Genomic DNA, 16,876 nt, shown 5'->3' on the forward strand with positions numbered 1-16,876 from the left:
TTTTGGACAAACACTGGCGGGTTCCTTTCAACCTGGAAATGTCCGTATTAATGTATTGAATTGGTAATAAGGTGACTAACCCATTTTGCCATCATTACCACCATCATTGCCATCATTACCACCAGCATTGTGTTACTCATAACCTCCGTTTTTCGCTCTGGTTAGACAGTGATAGCCTCCTACAATGTTACATCTTTCTGTACAAGTAACATTGTGAAAATGAAGTTGTTTTTTAGTTGAGGTAACACAATGAAGTTGGTTTTTAGTTGAATAGCTACTTAGCTTACTTATTAAACCGGTTAGTTTCACAATCCTGCTGTTGCTGGGATTTCAGAGCTCAGTGGTGCTTCCTTCACAATGCACTCGGGTTGAAAGAATGATGGATTTCCGCTGGTTTGCAAGGACAGCAGCGTTTCGTGATAGATTTCCTGAAGGTTTTGTACCAGGTAGGAAACTTCTCGTGGGCCGAAGCTCACCTTTACCGTGATCAAATCTGTTCTGGTTTAAACAGAATCTGACTGGAACGGCTACCTACTGAAGTTGAAGCGACGCCTTTAATTGAGTTTTTTTTTTACTCGCCGAACTCAGGCACTTGACTTTTGCAATCTCTTTTCAAGGTTATTTCTGGGAATAACCAAGATACTAAAACAGACCAAGATACTAAAACTGGAGAAATCTGCCAAACTCCCCGTGTAATCGCGATTACTGAGAGCCGCTGTTGCAATGAGATGTACCTGAGAACAAACATTTTATCACTCTTGAATCTTTATTTACAAATAAATCGTTGTTTTGCCAAGTGCGGTACCTAATATGCAAATTCTCGCCAAACGTGCAGTCGGCATTGCAAAGTTGGGAGCAGCCCTGCACCCGAGAGGCAGCTGGGACGCTGGGGAAGTCTATTAGCCTGTTGTTTCCTGCATTCCTCGGTAGCTGGCACTCTACGCTCTCCGTGAATAAGACACAAACGCAGCAACACGGCGGCGGATCATCTGCGCTGGGGACAGGAATCTGATCGCTTCCAGGGATAAGACTGCACTGGCTGTGGGTGGGTGATAGATTGCTGCATTTGTTCCTACTCCTGTCAAGGATCCGGGCATTTGAGGGAAAACTTTGCCGCCAAACCGACATCTGGAATTAGCATTTGAGGGGCGAGTGTTGATCTGTCCAAGGTGCTGAAATGTAGTCTTGCTCCTCCGAGGTGGATACTATGGGCTTCGCCGCTGAGAAGTTACATTGCAGTTTATAGCGCAATGGGACGTGAAGATCTACACCCCTGATGTCGAGGGGGCTTTCTTTTGCTCCAAGTATGCGTGGCAGGATTTGACGGAATGGGCCGTTTTCTGGTATACCTGAGATCAACTGTGCTACTGTTTTTCAGCTATTTTAACATCTGCCTGATCACAGCGGGTAAGTCAAACAGCGTCTGCTGCTGTTCCTGCGCCCCCGCAGTGAGTTTGTCAAGAATTCTTCTGTTCGATTCGCGACCATGGTTTAGCTTCCCTGAGAGATTCTCCCAAGAAATACAATAGGAATAGCTGTACTGGAATATTAAGCTTGGATCAGGTATGTGGTCAACAGTCAAAATGTACCACGAGATATCCTGTCATATGAAGATTAGTATCAATCCTATTTCTTGAACCAAGCCTTAATCAAAGTCTTTCCAGTTAGTTGTATTCGTCTTAAAAGGAGTTGCACCGACAAATTAGCCTTTTTTCGGTTTCATATTGTATGTCATTTGGCCAACCGACTAAAAATGAATAAAATCTTAGCAAAACTGTCACCCACACTTGGTCAGTTGTAAATCTAGGTTGTGTAATACCCTTTGTTGAGAAGCAGAGCTGTGAAACTAACTGGCCTGGATTTGTTTTTCTTTTAACCCTACAAGGTTCACAGCTACGGATGTTGCGCCAAGGCAAAATATCTGACTTGATTTTACGCGGAGCGGGATTTTTTTTCTCTGGCATTTACACGGAAAAAAAATGCCACGCTTCCTTTTGCTTGTGTAGCTTCATCTTGCAACAGCGCAGCGTAGTTTCCACCTGCATGATCGTTTGTTCAAATGCCAGGAAACTGCAAATAATATCCAGAACCGAACGGGTTTGGCGACATGGTCCTTGTAACTTAAACACATGTACACTAGAGTGAGATGCACTCAAAATTCAACATGAAGCTTTTAGAAGGAAATATCAGTTTTTTTTTAAAGTCGTACCTGAAAATTGATTCATTTTTTATAACTTGTCTGGATATGATATTGTATTTGCATTTCCTGTATTTTAACATTTAAAGTATGAGATGCAGCACTGGTGCATTCTGACAACATAAAGGGAAGCAATGTAAGAAGATTATCCACAGTACTGCCAATTGCAGCATGTTGCACAGTTTTAAACCAACCTAAAATGCAGCTTCGAGTTGATGACTAGTGGTGGAGGTTGTTGCATTATAATGAAGGATAAATCAATGGAGCAACGTCTGCTTCTTATTTCCATTACATTGTTAGTCGCTAAATAGTAAAGGGCAGGGTTATCAACTTAGCGTAAGTAACGTGTTTGGATATGCAAGTAAGAAACGCAAAGGAAGAGGGGTGATACGATCAGGTACTCATTGCTTTACTTTATCAAACATCTAATCATTCACTTTATAAATACTTATCTAGAAATATAAAGGTTCAATATTCAAAACATGTTGTTATTATGGAAAAATGTATTTTGTTACCAAACATGCACTGGCATTTTTCCTGAAACATTGATGGTTCATGATATACATATGCCTGTCAGCTCACACTTCTAAGAACAATATTTAGTTTAAGTAGTAATCACACCATTTTAAAAGCAAGCCAAGAATTATAACCCATTGGATTTTATTAATTTTTTTTAAGTGTGATTATGTATGATGGTAAATGAAGCTACATGGATTGTTTATAATGCAAATTAATATAAATCAAAAATGGAAATACTTGGAATCATAGCTTATTAAATTTACTATATAATGGTTCAAAGTATGTTTTATTTGCATGTGCATGCACATATATAATAAATATCATTGTTTGCAATGTTTACTTCATATTGGAAAATAATTAAATAGTCAAGTTTTATACATCAGAATCAAGAGGCCTTAATCTTAATCAATAAATGTTGCTGGTGGGGAGGCTGATACTTCTAAGACCAGTATCAATAGTGGCTAGCTTTGAATACTGATGTAGTTACTGGAGGATTTCTGGTCTCCCTGCTATTGAAAGATGTTGTGAAACTTGAAAGGGTTCAGAAAAGATACAGAAGGATGTTGCCAAAGTTGCAGGGATTGAGCTGTAGGGAGAGGCTGAATAGGTTAGGGCTATTTTCCTGGAGCAGGCTGAAGGGTGAACTTATAGAAGTTTATAAAATCATGATTGACCTGGATAGGTTGAATAGACAATGTCTTTTTTTCCTAGAGTAGAGGAGTCTAAAACTAGGTTTAAGGTGAGAGGGGATAGATATAAAATGGACCCAAGTTTTAGAAATATACAGCACGAAAATAGACCCTTCGGTCCAACCCATCCATACTGACTGGATATCCCAACCCAATCTAGTCCCACCTGCCAGCACACAGCCCATATCCCTCCAAACCCTTCCTAGATTAGATTAGATTCCCTACAGTGTAGAAACAGACCCTTCGGCCCAACAAGTCCACACCAACCCTCTGAAGAGTAACCCCCCCAGATCCATTTCCCTCTGACTAAAGCACCTAACACTCTGGGCAATTTAGAATGGCCAATTCACCTGACCTGCACATCTTTGGACTGTGGGAGGAAACCGGAGCACCCGGAGGAAACCTACACAGACACAGGGAGATTGTGCAAACTCCACACAGACAGTCAGCCAAGGCTGGAATCGAACCTGGGTCCCTGGCGCTGTGAGGCAGCGTGATCCACCATGCCACCCCTATTCATATACCCATCCAGATGCCTTTTAAATGTTGCAATCGTACTAGCCTCCTCCATTTCTTCTAGCAGCTCATTCCATACACATACCACCCTTGCATGAAAAAGTTGCCCCTTAGGTCTCTTTTATATCTTTCCCCTCTCACCCTAAACCTCTAGTTCTGGACTCCCCCACCCCAGGGAAAAGACTTTGTCTATTTATCCTATCCATGCCTCTCATGATTTTATAAACCTCTATAAGGTCACCCCTCAGTCTCTGACACTCCAGGGAAAACAGCCCCAGCCTACACAATCTCTCCCTAAAGCTCAAATCCTCCAACCCTAGCAACATCCTTGTAAATCTTTTCTGAACCCTTTCAAGTTTCACAACATTCTTCCAATAGGAAGGAGAACAGAATTGTACACAATATTCCAAAAGTGGCATAACCAACATTCTGTACAGCCGCAACGTGACCTCCCAACCCCTGACCAATAAAGGAAAGCATACCAAATGCCTTCTTCACTATCCTATATAACTGCGACTCCACTTTCAAGGAGCTATGAACCTGAACTGCAAGGTCTCTTTGTTCAGCAACGCTCCCTAGGACCTTACCATTAAGAGTATAAGTCCTGCTAAGATTTGCTTTCCCAAAATGCAACACCTCACATTTATCTAAATTAACTTTATCCGCCACTTCTCAGCCCATTGGCCCATCTGATCAAGATCCTGTTGCAATCTGAGGTAACCTTCCTTGCTCTCCAATCCACCTCAATGTTGGCGTCATCTGCAAACTTACTAACTATACCTCTTATGCTCACATCCAACTCATTCATATAAATGATGAAAAGTAATGGACCAGCTCCGACCCTAGTGGCACTCCACTGGTCACAGGCCTCCTGTCTCTAAAACATACCTCTACTGCCACCCTATGTCTTCTACTTTTTTTTACATTTTTTACATTACATTACAGTGTGGAAACAGGCCCTTCGGCCCAACAAGTCCACACCGACCTGCCGAAGCGAAACCCACCCATACCCCTACATTTACCCCTTACCTAACACTACGGGCAATTTAGCATGGCCAATTCACCTGACCCTGCACATCTTTGGACTGTGGGAGGAAACCGGAGCACCCGGAGGAAACCCACGCAGACACGGGGAGAACGTGCAAACTCCACACAGTCAGTCGCCTGAGGTGGGAATTGAACCCGGGTCTCAGGCGCTGTGAGGCAGCAGTGCTAACCACTGTGCCACCGTGCCGCTGAGCCAGTTCTGTATCCAAATGGCAATTTCTCCCTGTATTCCATGAGATCTAACCTTGCTAACCAGTCTCCGGGGGCAATGTTTTCACACAAAGAGTGGTGCACGTATGAAATGAGCTATCAGAGGAAATGGTGAAGGCTGGCAAAATTACAGCAGTTAAAAAGCATCCGAATGGATATATGAATAGAAAGGGTTTAGAGGAATATGGACCAATTGCTGGCAAATGGGACCATATAAATTTAGGATATCTGCTCGGCATGAATGAGTCAGACTGAAGGGTCTACACCGTTCTATAACTCGATGATATACATTCAATTGAAAAATATCCCCATATGAAAGGAACAATGAAGATAATGAGCATTGCTTTATTGGTCAGAGTATTGAGTACAGGAGTTGGGAGGTCATGTTGCGGCTGTACAAGACATTGGTTAGGCCACTGTTGGAATATTGTGTGCAATTCTGGTCTCCTTCCTATCGGAAAGATGTTGTGAAACTTGAAAGGGTTCAGAAAAGATTTACAAGGATGTTGCCAGGGTTGGAGGGTCTGAGCTACAGGGAAGGGGCTGAACAGGCTGGGGCTGTTTTCCCTGGAGCGTCGGAGGCTGGAGGGTGGTACGTGTATGGAATGAGCTGACAGAGGAAGTGGTGGAGGCTGATACAATTGCAACATTTAAGAGGCATTTGGATGGGTATATGAATAGGAAGGGTTTGGTGGGATATGGGCTGGGTGCTGGCAGGTGGGACTAGATTGGGATATCTGGTCGGCATGGACGGGTTGGACCGAAGGGTCTGTTTCCATGCTATGCATCTCTATGGCTCTATGACTCTATGCTAAAGTGTCAGTGATTTACCTGTAAAATTCAGACTTTTGCTATTAAGCTCCCTCATTGCCCCACGAGTATATTTATAGAATCATGATTGCTCATTCAGTTTACAGAAAGCACACTTTACTTCTGAAATATCTGCAAGTCAATCTCCTTCCTATTTGTGATATTTTTAAATTGAATCAGATAATTCCTGGATTCAAGTCCCACCTGCCCCAAAGATGTGTCTAATACACCTCAACAGGTTGATTTTAAAAATACATAGAGTTTGATAATTTATTGACGAAATAAACTTTCTTATAATGCACTCAAATTCATCACAAACTTAACAGTAAAAATATTTCCAGTGATAACATAATGATTACAGTATGGCAACATATGAATAACTAGGCATGTTTTAACTTCAAAAATAAATGTCATGAATTATCAATTTGCATGAATACCAACAATATGCACAGAGTTCAATGTCTATACTTGTTCATAAATTTAATTTTTATTTTTAGGGAAATAATACTTTAATGACATTGATTTTGGGTATTCACCATTTCTGTGAAGCAGTGTTGATATAAGATTTTTTTATGTGATTAGTTTTAATCTGGGATGATATCTCTGATGCCATATGACCTCAACACGCTATAGACCAAGAAAGCTATATTTATGTGCAATTGAAAATTAAAATGCAACTTTGATGTAGAAGCTATTAAAATTTCCCAAGTGCATCAATGTTATTAATGAAATTTAAATATTAAATTGAAGAGGTGATATAGCTCAGCTTTATCTCATTTTGTACTTCTTAGGTATATTTCGCATGCACTTTCATATGGTTAATACATTATACTAATTTACCATGGCACTAGTGTGCTTTACCACCAGTTTGAGATTGCATGATATACAGAAGTGCCGTTGTTCATTTCTTGAATCTAACATGCTTTTGTCATAGAGGAAATCTCTATGAATTAACAGTGAAATATCAGTTGAAGGGATTCTGTCAATACAATGATCTTTACTGTACAGTATTATACCATTCAAACAGCATTGCATGCATCTAGTTTTACTGTTTTTAACTGAAACTGGCTGAAACGTTCACAATCTATTGTTTTGATAGTTTGTGGTACTCTCTGTATTATAATAACAGCTAGGAACTTTTAAATTGAAAGAGGACTATTTCACCAAGGAATTTGTCAAAGCTCATTTGAGTATACTTTATCTCTGATTTGCAGTTGTTGGATATTGTATTGTTCATAAGCTTTTCTTGGCATTGCTCATTTAATGTTAAATTCAATTCACCATGTTAAGAAAAGCATCAGCGTACTTGATTGGCAGATGCAATAACTTAATCTTCAAAGAAATAATAAGCAGTGCAGAACTTCTTGAATTACCTCTGAAAGCTTCAGAATATTTATTCCAAACAGTTTACATTCATCCAGTAATTCTGAAATAAGAATTTAATTCTTATTCTCCAAAATAAAAAAGAAGTGGTACAACAAATGATGTGATTGGCACTTCAATCACAGTGTTGAGTAAATGAAAACTTAGAATACTGTAATTAGTGTGTTAATCATTTTCCAAAAGAGTAAACAAGAGATCTATCAACTTTATACTTCTGTCTAAATTAATTTTATTGATAAGGCCATGGGAGTAGAGTTTAAAGCATTAAGTAAATTAGTGTTTCAAGCTGATTTTGAAGTATGATCTATCGACAAATTAATTAGACAGTGAAATGAAACAACAATAATATAGCATTTATTTTCTTTGAGCGATTGTGTGTAAGATCCGGAAAGTCACATGGTTTTGTAAATAGACTCCGAATTACATCAGTGCTGAAAGGGTGCACAACAGATTTGCTTTGTGAGCATTTATGAGTGGATTTTTATGAACTAAATTTACAACTAATTCCTTCATGAAACGCGTAATGATGGATCTCATTAATTTAATTGGGTGCTTAATGTAAAACGCCAAATTTGGCAACACTCTGTTCAGTTTAGATAGATGTGAATAAAATTAGCAGCTTATTTTCAAAATGCATTAAAATTGTTTCAATTCATGGAAATTGATCATAAAAGTAATAATAGGAAATATGTGTAATATATTAATTGTTTATTCATCTTTACTGTGATGTTTTGATGAAGCATTTGCATGTTGAAAGTATTTATTCTCTCTATAATGTGCTGAGTTGGTTAATGATGGAATTGGTTAGTGATGTGAAACATAGCTGTTCCTTTTCAGTGAACATTCAAATCCAGATACAAATCATCTGATACAGATGAGTTGAAGAGCCCATCTCTATGATGACAGTTAGTGATATTATCTATCCAGTCTTTTTATAGGGTACCGAAGCACAGACAAAGTTCAGTTACTGAATATCTATTTAACCTCTCTAATTAACTATAACATGAGATGTCACAGAGAATCTGGCAACTATGATTTTGTTTCTCTCAAAACCATTGGGTGAAATTAATTGAATCAGAGTGGGCATGACAATGGGGGAGATGAGGTTGGGGACTGATTGATGGGAGAGTTGGACATGACTACCTCCGCTGCATTCCCAGCACTAAGGAATTATCCCAAATTAATTTGAGGGAAGGAATAACCTGACCTGGAAATCCCAACTGCTGGCAGGGGTACATGGTGGCATGTTAACACTGCTGCCTCACAGTGCCAGGTACCCAGGTTCAATTCCACCTTCCGATAATTGTCTGTGTGGAGTTTGCACATTCTCCACGTGTCCATGTGGGTTTCCTCCAGGTGCTCTGGTTTCCTCCCACAGTCCAAAGATGTGCAGTTTAGGGTGGGTTGGCCATGCTAAATTGTCTATAGTATGCAAAGATGTGCAGGCTAGGTGGATTAACCATGGGAAATGCAGGGTTCAGGGATAGGGTAGGGGAGAGGTTCTATGTGGGATGTCCTTCGGAGGCTGTGGACGCATTGGACTGAATAGCCTGCTTCCACACTGTAGTGATTCTATGATTATAAGAAATACAGCCATTAACAGCCAATTGACATTAAATGGCAGTGGAATCATGGTAATTAGTAGTGGTTTAGGGTTAAATGACAGTTGCACTGCCTTCCCTCATGTCTAAAAGCAGTCTCGTAAACTCTTGTAAAAGTCTTACTGGCCTTCTGGTGGTGCAGTCCCTTGTTGCCAAGTATTTGGCATCAGAGAAATGGCATTCACTGAAAGCCAATTCCCTGCCTTTGCCTCCAAACCACCTAGCCCTCTCCCATGATTTCCATCCTGCCTCACTCATCTTAGTCATGGAGTCCCTCATTGATCTCAAGCCTCCAGCTATTGTGTATCCAACCAGTGCCACAGCTCCCAAGTCCTCCTGATCGAGGCTTAGCCCGGGGATGGTGTGAGGCCGGTGGCAACCCACAGCTCATCAGCTTAGTGTCATCTCACAATTGGGTTGCTTGTGAATGCAGCCCAAAGTGGATGGTGGACGCCATCTAAAGCTTAATCCCAGTGGTGCTGACATTGATGAGGAGAGGCTGGTTTCTAATTGACTGGATTTCCATTTCTGCGGTCTTTAATTCAGAAGAAAGTCCAACAATGACTGTAAAAGTGCCCGATTGGTACTTAATTCCATCAAGTTTGTTCCCCACCCCCACTCCCCAAATAGAACTGTCAGAAGTTGCCCACAGTGGGTGAGAACTCTCGCAGGCTCATTAACTCCAGGTGTGTAAATCAGGTATATCAGCACGTACAGCCTTGACAGCATTAGCGCACAAAGGTTAGATTAGCTATAATAGGCATTAAGATGACCTCTATTTTACTTCATAGTCCACAGAAATTATAGATGACAAATTATAACTGAAATAAAGTCACTCAATGTTTATTGGGTTCACATTTTTGAACTGGTGTGCGATCAAACTGCACATAGCTACCCTCCCAACTTAAGTTAAAAATCACACATCACCAGGTTATAGTTCAACAGGTTTATTTCATCAGGTAGCTTGTACTTCCAAATAAACCTGTTGAACTCTAACCTGGTGTTGTATGATTCTTAATTTTGTCTACCCCAGTCCAACACCAACACCTCCACATCATGGCCCCCAAATTAAATTAGACAAATGAAGTAAGCCTGGGTGAGTCCAGGTCATTGTACATTCAAGGGCTATCAAAGAGCTTAAACAGTGCAATAATTTTGATAAAAGTAAGCAGAATGGGTTAAGAACAGATAGACAGCTTAACAAAAATAATATGGCATTGGGACTAAAATGACATTAGGAAAAGAGAAAAAAAAGTTAAGGGCTATATGTGAATGGGTGAGACAAATGAAGACATTAGCGAGTTTTGAGAAGATTTGTAACTTCAGGTTGAGGTTCTGGATATAGGTTTGCTCACTCAGCTGGAAGGTTCATTTTCAAACGTTTCGTCACCTTACTAGGTAACATCTTCAGTGAGCCTCCGAATGAAGTACTGCTGATGACTCCTGCTTTCTATTTATTTGTCTGGGTTTCTTTGTGTTGGTGATGTCATTTCCTGTGGTGATGTCATTTCCTATGGCGATATCATTTCCTGTTCTTTCTCTCGGGGGTGGTAAATCGGGTCCAAGTCCATGTGTTTGTTGGAATGCCAAGCTTTGAGGAATTCTTGTGCATGTCTCTGTTCGGCTTGTCCTAGGATGGATGTGTTGTCCCAGTAGAAGTGGTGTCCTTCCTCATCTGTATTTAAGAATACTAGTGAGAGAAGGTCATGTTGTTTTGTGGCTAGTTGATGTTCATGTATCCTGGTGGCTAGTTTTCTGCCTGTTTGTCCAATGTAGTGTTTGTTACAGTCCTTGTATGGTATTTTGTAAATGACATTAGTTTTGCTTGTTGTTTGTATAGGGGCTTTCAAATTCATCAGCTGCTGTTTTAGTGTGTTGGTGGGTTTGCAAGCCACCATGATGCCAAGGGGGCTGAGTAGTCTGGCAATCATTTCCAAGATGTCTTTGATATAGGGGAGAGTGCTTAGAGTTTCTGGACATTTTGTCTGCTTGTTTGGGATTGTTGCTGAGAAATCTGCGGACTGTGTTCATTGGGTACCCGTTCTTTTTGAATACACTGTATAGGTGATTTTCCTCTGCTCTGCATAGTTCCTCTGTGCAGCAGTGTGTAGTGGCTCATTGGAATAATGTTCTAAAGCAGCTTCATTTGTGGATGTTGGAATGATTGCTTCTGTAGTTCAATATTTGGTCCGTATATGTTGTTTTCCTGTAGACACTGATTTGAAGTTGCCCATTGGCTGTTCGCTTTACTGTGAACATCTAGGAATGGCAGTTTGTTGTTGTTTTCCTCCTCTTTAGTGAGTTTTATGCCAGTAAGGGTATTATTGATGGTCTTGAAGGTTTCCTCTAATTTGTTTCATTTAGTGATGACAAAGGTGTCATCCACATAGCGGACCCAAAGTTTGGGTTACATGGTTGGCAGAGCTATTTGTTTGAGTCTCTGCATGACTGTTTCTGCTAAGAACCCTGATATCAGAGATCCCTGACATCAAAATTAATGCCATTTACAACGTACCATGCAAGGACTGTAACAAAAACTACGTTGGACAAACAGGCAGAAAACTGGCCACCAGGATACATGAACCCCAACTAGCCACAAAAGGATATGACCCACTCTCACTAGTATCCTTAAATACAGATGAGGAATGACACCATTTCAACTGGGACAGCACATCCATCCTAGGATAAGCCACACAGAGACATGCACGAGAATTCCTAGAAGCATGGCATTCCAACCGGAAGTCTATCAACAAACACATGGACTTGGACCTGATTTACCACCCCTGAGAAAAAGAACAGGACATAACATCACCATAGGAAGTTACATCGCCACAGGAAATGACATCACCAACATAAAGAAACCCAGACATATAAATAGAAAGCAGGAAACATCAGCAGTGCTTTGTCCAGAGGCTCACTGAAGATGTTATCTAGAATGGTGACGAAGTGTCTGAAAATGAACCTCCCAGGTCAGCGAGCAAACCTACATCCAAATGCAGATATGTTTGCAGAATGACCAAGATTGGGAACTAATACTCCTGGCCACTTCTCTTTTGGAAGAGAAAAGTGAAATTTAAAAGGAGAAGTGGGTACCCTGATAATAAAGGATAGGATGATGACAGCAAAGTTCTTGGCTTAGAATACCAAGGCAGTTTGGGTGAAACAAATAGTCAACAATGCTGCCAAATACTAATGGGAGTAATTTATAAGGCCATTAATGAAAGTTGTAGTGTTGGACAGAGTCTGTGACCGCTGTGCCCCATGCAGGTCATTGAGTCAGAGTGGTAAACAGGCTCTTTAGTCCAATTCGTCCATGTGGACCAGCTATCCTGAATTAATCTAATCCCATATGCCAGCATTTTGCCCATATCCCTGTAAACCCTTCCTATTCATATACCCATCCAGACACCTTTTAAATGGGTAATTGTACTATCCTCTACCACTTCCTCTGGCAGCTCATTCCAGGCGTACACCACCCTTTGTGTGAAAAGGTTGTCCCTTAGGTCCCTTTTTAAACCTTTCCCCTCTCACCTTAACCATATGCTCTCTAGTTATGGACGCTTCCACTCCGGGGAATGCACTTCAGCTCATGTCAGCTGATGTTTCATCCTGAACCATTTTCTTTGGTGGTTTTTGTCACAGAAGACTTTCCATTGCCTTCAAGTTTCAGAGGGAGAGTGAGGACATAGGTCTCAAGTTTACCTCCACCTGAGAAGGAATAAACCCACAATATTAATATCATTTTGTACTATACATTAGAAGTCTAGCCAACAGAGCTAAGTGCCCCGTCATGGACATTGTCTAAGTCAGGAAATTAAAAGGTGAATGCAACAAGGTTTCTACAGGGATCATGGGGAAATTTAATCTTCATATGGACTTGACAAACTAAGCATGCAGGAAGAAAATGGAGAATTTGCTTAGGAAGTGCATTCTGCATAATTATTTAGATCAGATATGTTTGGAACCAGTTAAAGACTAGCTAACTTATTGTACAATGAAAAATAATGAATTAATAACTTCTTAGTGAAGGAACAATTGTTTATGTGCGTTTGTTAAATGATTGAATTTTACATTGAGTTTAAGATCGACTTAGTTGAGATTAAAACGAGAGCAACTAAATAGTCGAGAAAGGCATATGGTTAATTGAGAAATGAATAAAAGTTGATCATTCAATTAATAATTCACAATGATTATTCATTACATAGTGAATGTATTGTTTAAATAAATATTACATTAAAAGAAGAGATTACAATATTGCCCAAAATATTTAGTAAGCTAAAGGACTGAGAGAATTATAGAAATTCAGAAAATGACAAGCAATAAATTGGTAAAGAAAGAGAACATGAAATAAGAGCAAACTAACAAATTACTTCAACACTGATTGTAAGAGAAAGGAAGAGATTAGTGAAGAAGGCAAAGATGACCAAAAATATAATGGAGGATAAGTATATGGCAGAATCACTAAATGAATGCTTTTTTACTGATTTCATGGTGGGGGAGGAGGGGGAGGAGAAAAACAAAGAAAAGCCAGGTGAAGTGAGGAAACAAGTGTCTTGTTAGATTGAGGAATTTAAATAAATTATTATTATCAAAAAAAAAGAGATATTAATAGAACTAAAAGCTGACTAATCCCTGAGACCTGATGGCCCATATCCTAGGGTTATAAAAGAGTTAGCAACAGAGTTTGAGTCCTTCCACAAAACTGATGAACATGGAAGATGCATTCACAATGCAATGAACCAGACAGAGTAACAACCTGAAATCTATCCACTAAAACCAGGAGGGATTCCTAGTCGATCAGGTGAAATCACTGTTTAGTCTGTTTGACTTGCTTGTTTCCCACTTTTGAAGAGCGTGTTGTTTGAAGTTACCTTTGCATCAGTCGATGTGATATTGCGCGGGTTTCTCTCTCTCTCTCTCTCTAGCCAGCCAGCTAATTTGCATTCATTGCTAATTTTGGCCATATGAGTCATCCTTTAAAAACATACACTTTGAAATTACATTAAAAATGTTCACAGCAGTGCCATGTGCATGACACTACAATATCTCTGAATTACAATAACTATGTGTATGTTGCCACAGCAATGTGATCTCTTTGAGTTAACCAGCTAGGCATTGATTTTGATCTTCCAGAATCCTATAGATCCTGGGACTGTCCCCTTGGATTGGAAAGTAACAAATATAACTCTAACAAGCACCAAGACCTAGCTTGGCTGGAGGTGAGGAGATTCTTCATATATGCCTGGATTCTCTGCAAAACGTCACACTGCTCTCGAAGCAGCTTTTGGGAAGACGAGACTGTTATACATCCCATTCTAGAATATGCCCTTGCAAAGAAGGTCAGCAATGATTTTTGTCGAGGTTTGTCCCAAACAGCTCCATGACACAAGACTGTGTTTTATGGTCTATTACCCAGGACGCACACCAAAACAAACATTTACTGCACTTGGAAGACCATCAACTCAGTGAACAATGCCCTTTGGTCTCCGAATTTGCTGGTCTTCCAATGCAAAGAGTTGACCTTACCAAATATTGCAGACTGGTGCATTACATGTCCAGGGCTACGTGCTGAGGAGCACACTAAAGTGTGGATCAGCTGTGCCAAAGTGCAATGAGGGAAGACAATGGTCTTTCTGCCAAAGTACAACAAGGGTATGTTCAGCTATCAGACCTTCGCTTTACCTCAAAGGATGTTGCCAGGGTTGGAGGATTTGAGCTATAGGGAGAGGTTGAACAGGCTGGGGCTGTTTTCCCTGGAGCGTCGGAGGCTGAGGGGTAACCTTATAGAGGTTTACAAAATCATGAGGGGCATGGATAGGATAAATAGACAAAGTCTTTTCCCTGGGGTCAGGGAGTCCAGAACCAGAGGGCATAGGTTTAGGGTGAGAGGGGAAAAATATAAAAGGGACCTAAGGGGCAACTTTTTCATGCAGAGGGTGGTACGCGTATGGAATGAGCTGCCAGAGGATGTGGTGGAGGCTGGTACAATTGCAGCATTTAAGAGGCAGTTGGATGGGTATATGAATAGGAAGGATTTGGAGGGATATGGGCCGGGTGCTGGCAGGTGGGACTAGATTGGGTTGGGATATCTGGTCGGCATGGACAGGTTGGACCAAAGGGTCTGTTTCCATGCTGTACATCTCTATGACTCTAAGACTCTATTGCAGAGAACTGCTTTAATACCTGTGTATGTGCACAGATAATCTATAAGTAAAGTATATTTTTGCAATCAACAAAATCACTCCACAGTTCAAGAAAAGAGAGAAAAAATAGAAAATTACAAATCTATAGCTCAGTTATTATTAAGGTCAAATAACAGAGCACTTGGAAAATCATAATATTATTGTGCAGAGTCAACATGGATTTAAGGCAGACATTTTAGAGTTTTGACTGATTGCTTAATGAACAATAAACAGGTTATTTTCAGGTTGGCTTGCTGTAAATCTCAGGTTACTGCTAGGATCAGTGTTTGAGTTTCATTTATAAACTGTATTAATGAGTTTGAGTACAAAATATTCAAGCTTATTGATAATACATAGTTGGAGTGAAAGTAATGTGTAAAGAGAATACAAAGACACTGCATAAGGGTATAAATAGGTTACAAAGAGAGGACAGTAGGACAGATGGAATATAAAATATGAGGCTTTTAAAATTTGCTTTGCTATTTCTCTCTCAGAATATTTTTAATTAGTGATATTGGAAAATTTTGGTGTTCATGGGGATTCAGGTCTCCTTAAATGTAAATCATACAAAGTTGACGTGCAGGTACAGCAAGCAATTAGAAAAGCAAATTTCGTAGACTTTCTTACAAAAGGCATGATTTTAACACTGCTAACATGAATGAATGTTGAGTAGGTATGGGAACCATTCATAGGAGGAAATAGGAAAATAATAGTGGCATGAACAGTATAATTAGGGAATAGATACCATTTCCTGCAACCATGAGCCCATGGCCCAAAGACTGTGTTGCTTGCCTGATGCTAGGATTAAGGACATCTACTCAGGATTGGAGAGGAATTTGGAATGGGAGGAGAGGGATCCACTTGTCAACATCCACATTGGTACTAACAACATTAATAGAACTGGACAGGAGGTTCTGCTAGAAGATTTTAACAGTTTGGAACTACATTGAAAGTGAGAACTTCCATGGTAGTAATATCAGGGTTACTCCTGGAGCCATGTGCAAACACTTATAGGGTAAATCAAGTCATGAAATGCATAGTTTAAAGATTGGTGTGGAAAAAAACGGATTCAATTCATGGGACACAGGCATGAGCAAAGGGGTAGTAGGGAGCTGTTCCACTGGGTGGGCTTCACTTTGAAACATGCTGGGACCAGTGACCTGGCAAATCAAATAACTCAGATCTAGAGAGGGCATTAAACTATTTGGAGAGGTAAGGGTTCAGGAGGGCGGATATGTAGGTTTACAAATCAAAAATACACTGGCCTTGATAGCAGGTGACCTACAAGCAATGTTTTGATAATGCTATCAAGAGTGGGATTAGAAGGGATAGTGGACCAGCATTTTTTACAAAACAGCAGACATGGTCAAAGAGGGATAACATGGTAAAAAGGCAACATAATACTCGTTAATTAAATGCATTATTTTGTATTCAGAACAAAATAAATTAATTTTGTGGCCCAAAGGGATTAATGGACATGATATTATAGTCATTACAAAGACAGAGTTACAAGGAGATCAAAGCTGGCAACTATACAGTCAGAGGTATGTGACCTTTTTATTGAACTGTGGTGAGGAAATGAATTGTGGTGAAGAAACTTTGTTACTATGAGTTGGACTAAGATAGTAAGAAATTATCTGGGATCTGCTTATGTACAATTCATATTGGTGGATATAACAAGGGGAAGAATGCACTGGTGGGTGTAAGTTAACATCTCCCTAA

General features: G+C 40.1%; 1 protein-coding gene across 2 annotated transcripts in view; it reads left to right on the forward strand.

The window, feature by feature from the left end:
* Nucleotides 1-277: 277 nt before the first annotated feature.
* fndc5a (fibronectin type III domain containing 5a) overlaps nt 278-16,876 on the forward strand; it is a 108,617-nt gene continuing 92,018 nt past the window's right edge. Inside the window, exon 1 of one of the 2 annotated variants that reach the window (XM_043717635.1) lies at nt 278-1,407. In XM_043717635.1, coding sequence (XP_043573570.1) covers nt 1,329-1,407 — 79 coding nt within the window. In that variant the 5' untranslated portion in view covers nt 278-1,328. The remainder of the gene's footprint in view (nt 1,408-16,876) is intronic. The other variant, XM_043717634.1, reaches the window with a different exon arrangement.

This window comes from Chiloscyllium plagiosum, chromosome 27, assembly GCF_004010195.1.
Source record: "Chiloscyllium plagiosum isolate BGI_BamShark_2017 chromosome 27, ASM401019v2, whole genome shotgun sequence".
In the NCBI taxonomy this organism is placed as follows: domain Eukaryota; kingdom Metazoa; phylum Chordata; class Chondrichthyes; order Orectolobiformes; family Hemiscylliidae; genus Chiloscyllium; species Chiloscyllium plagiosum.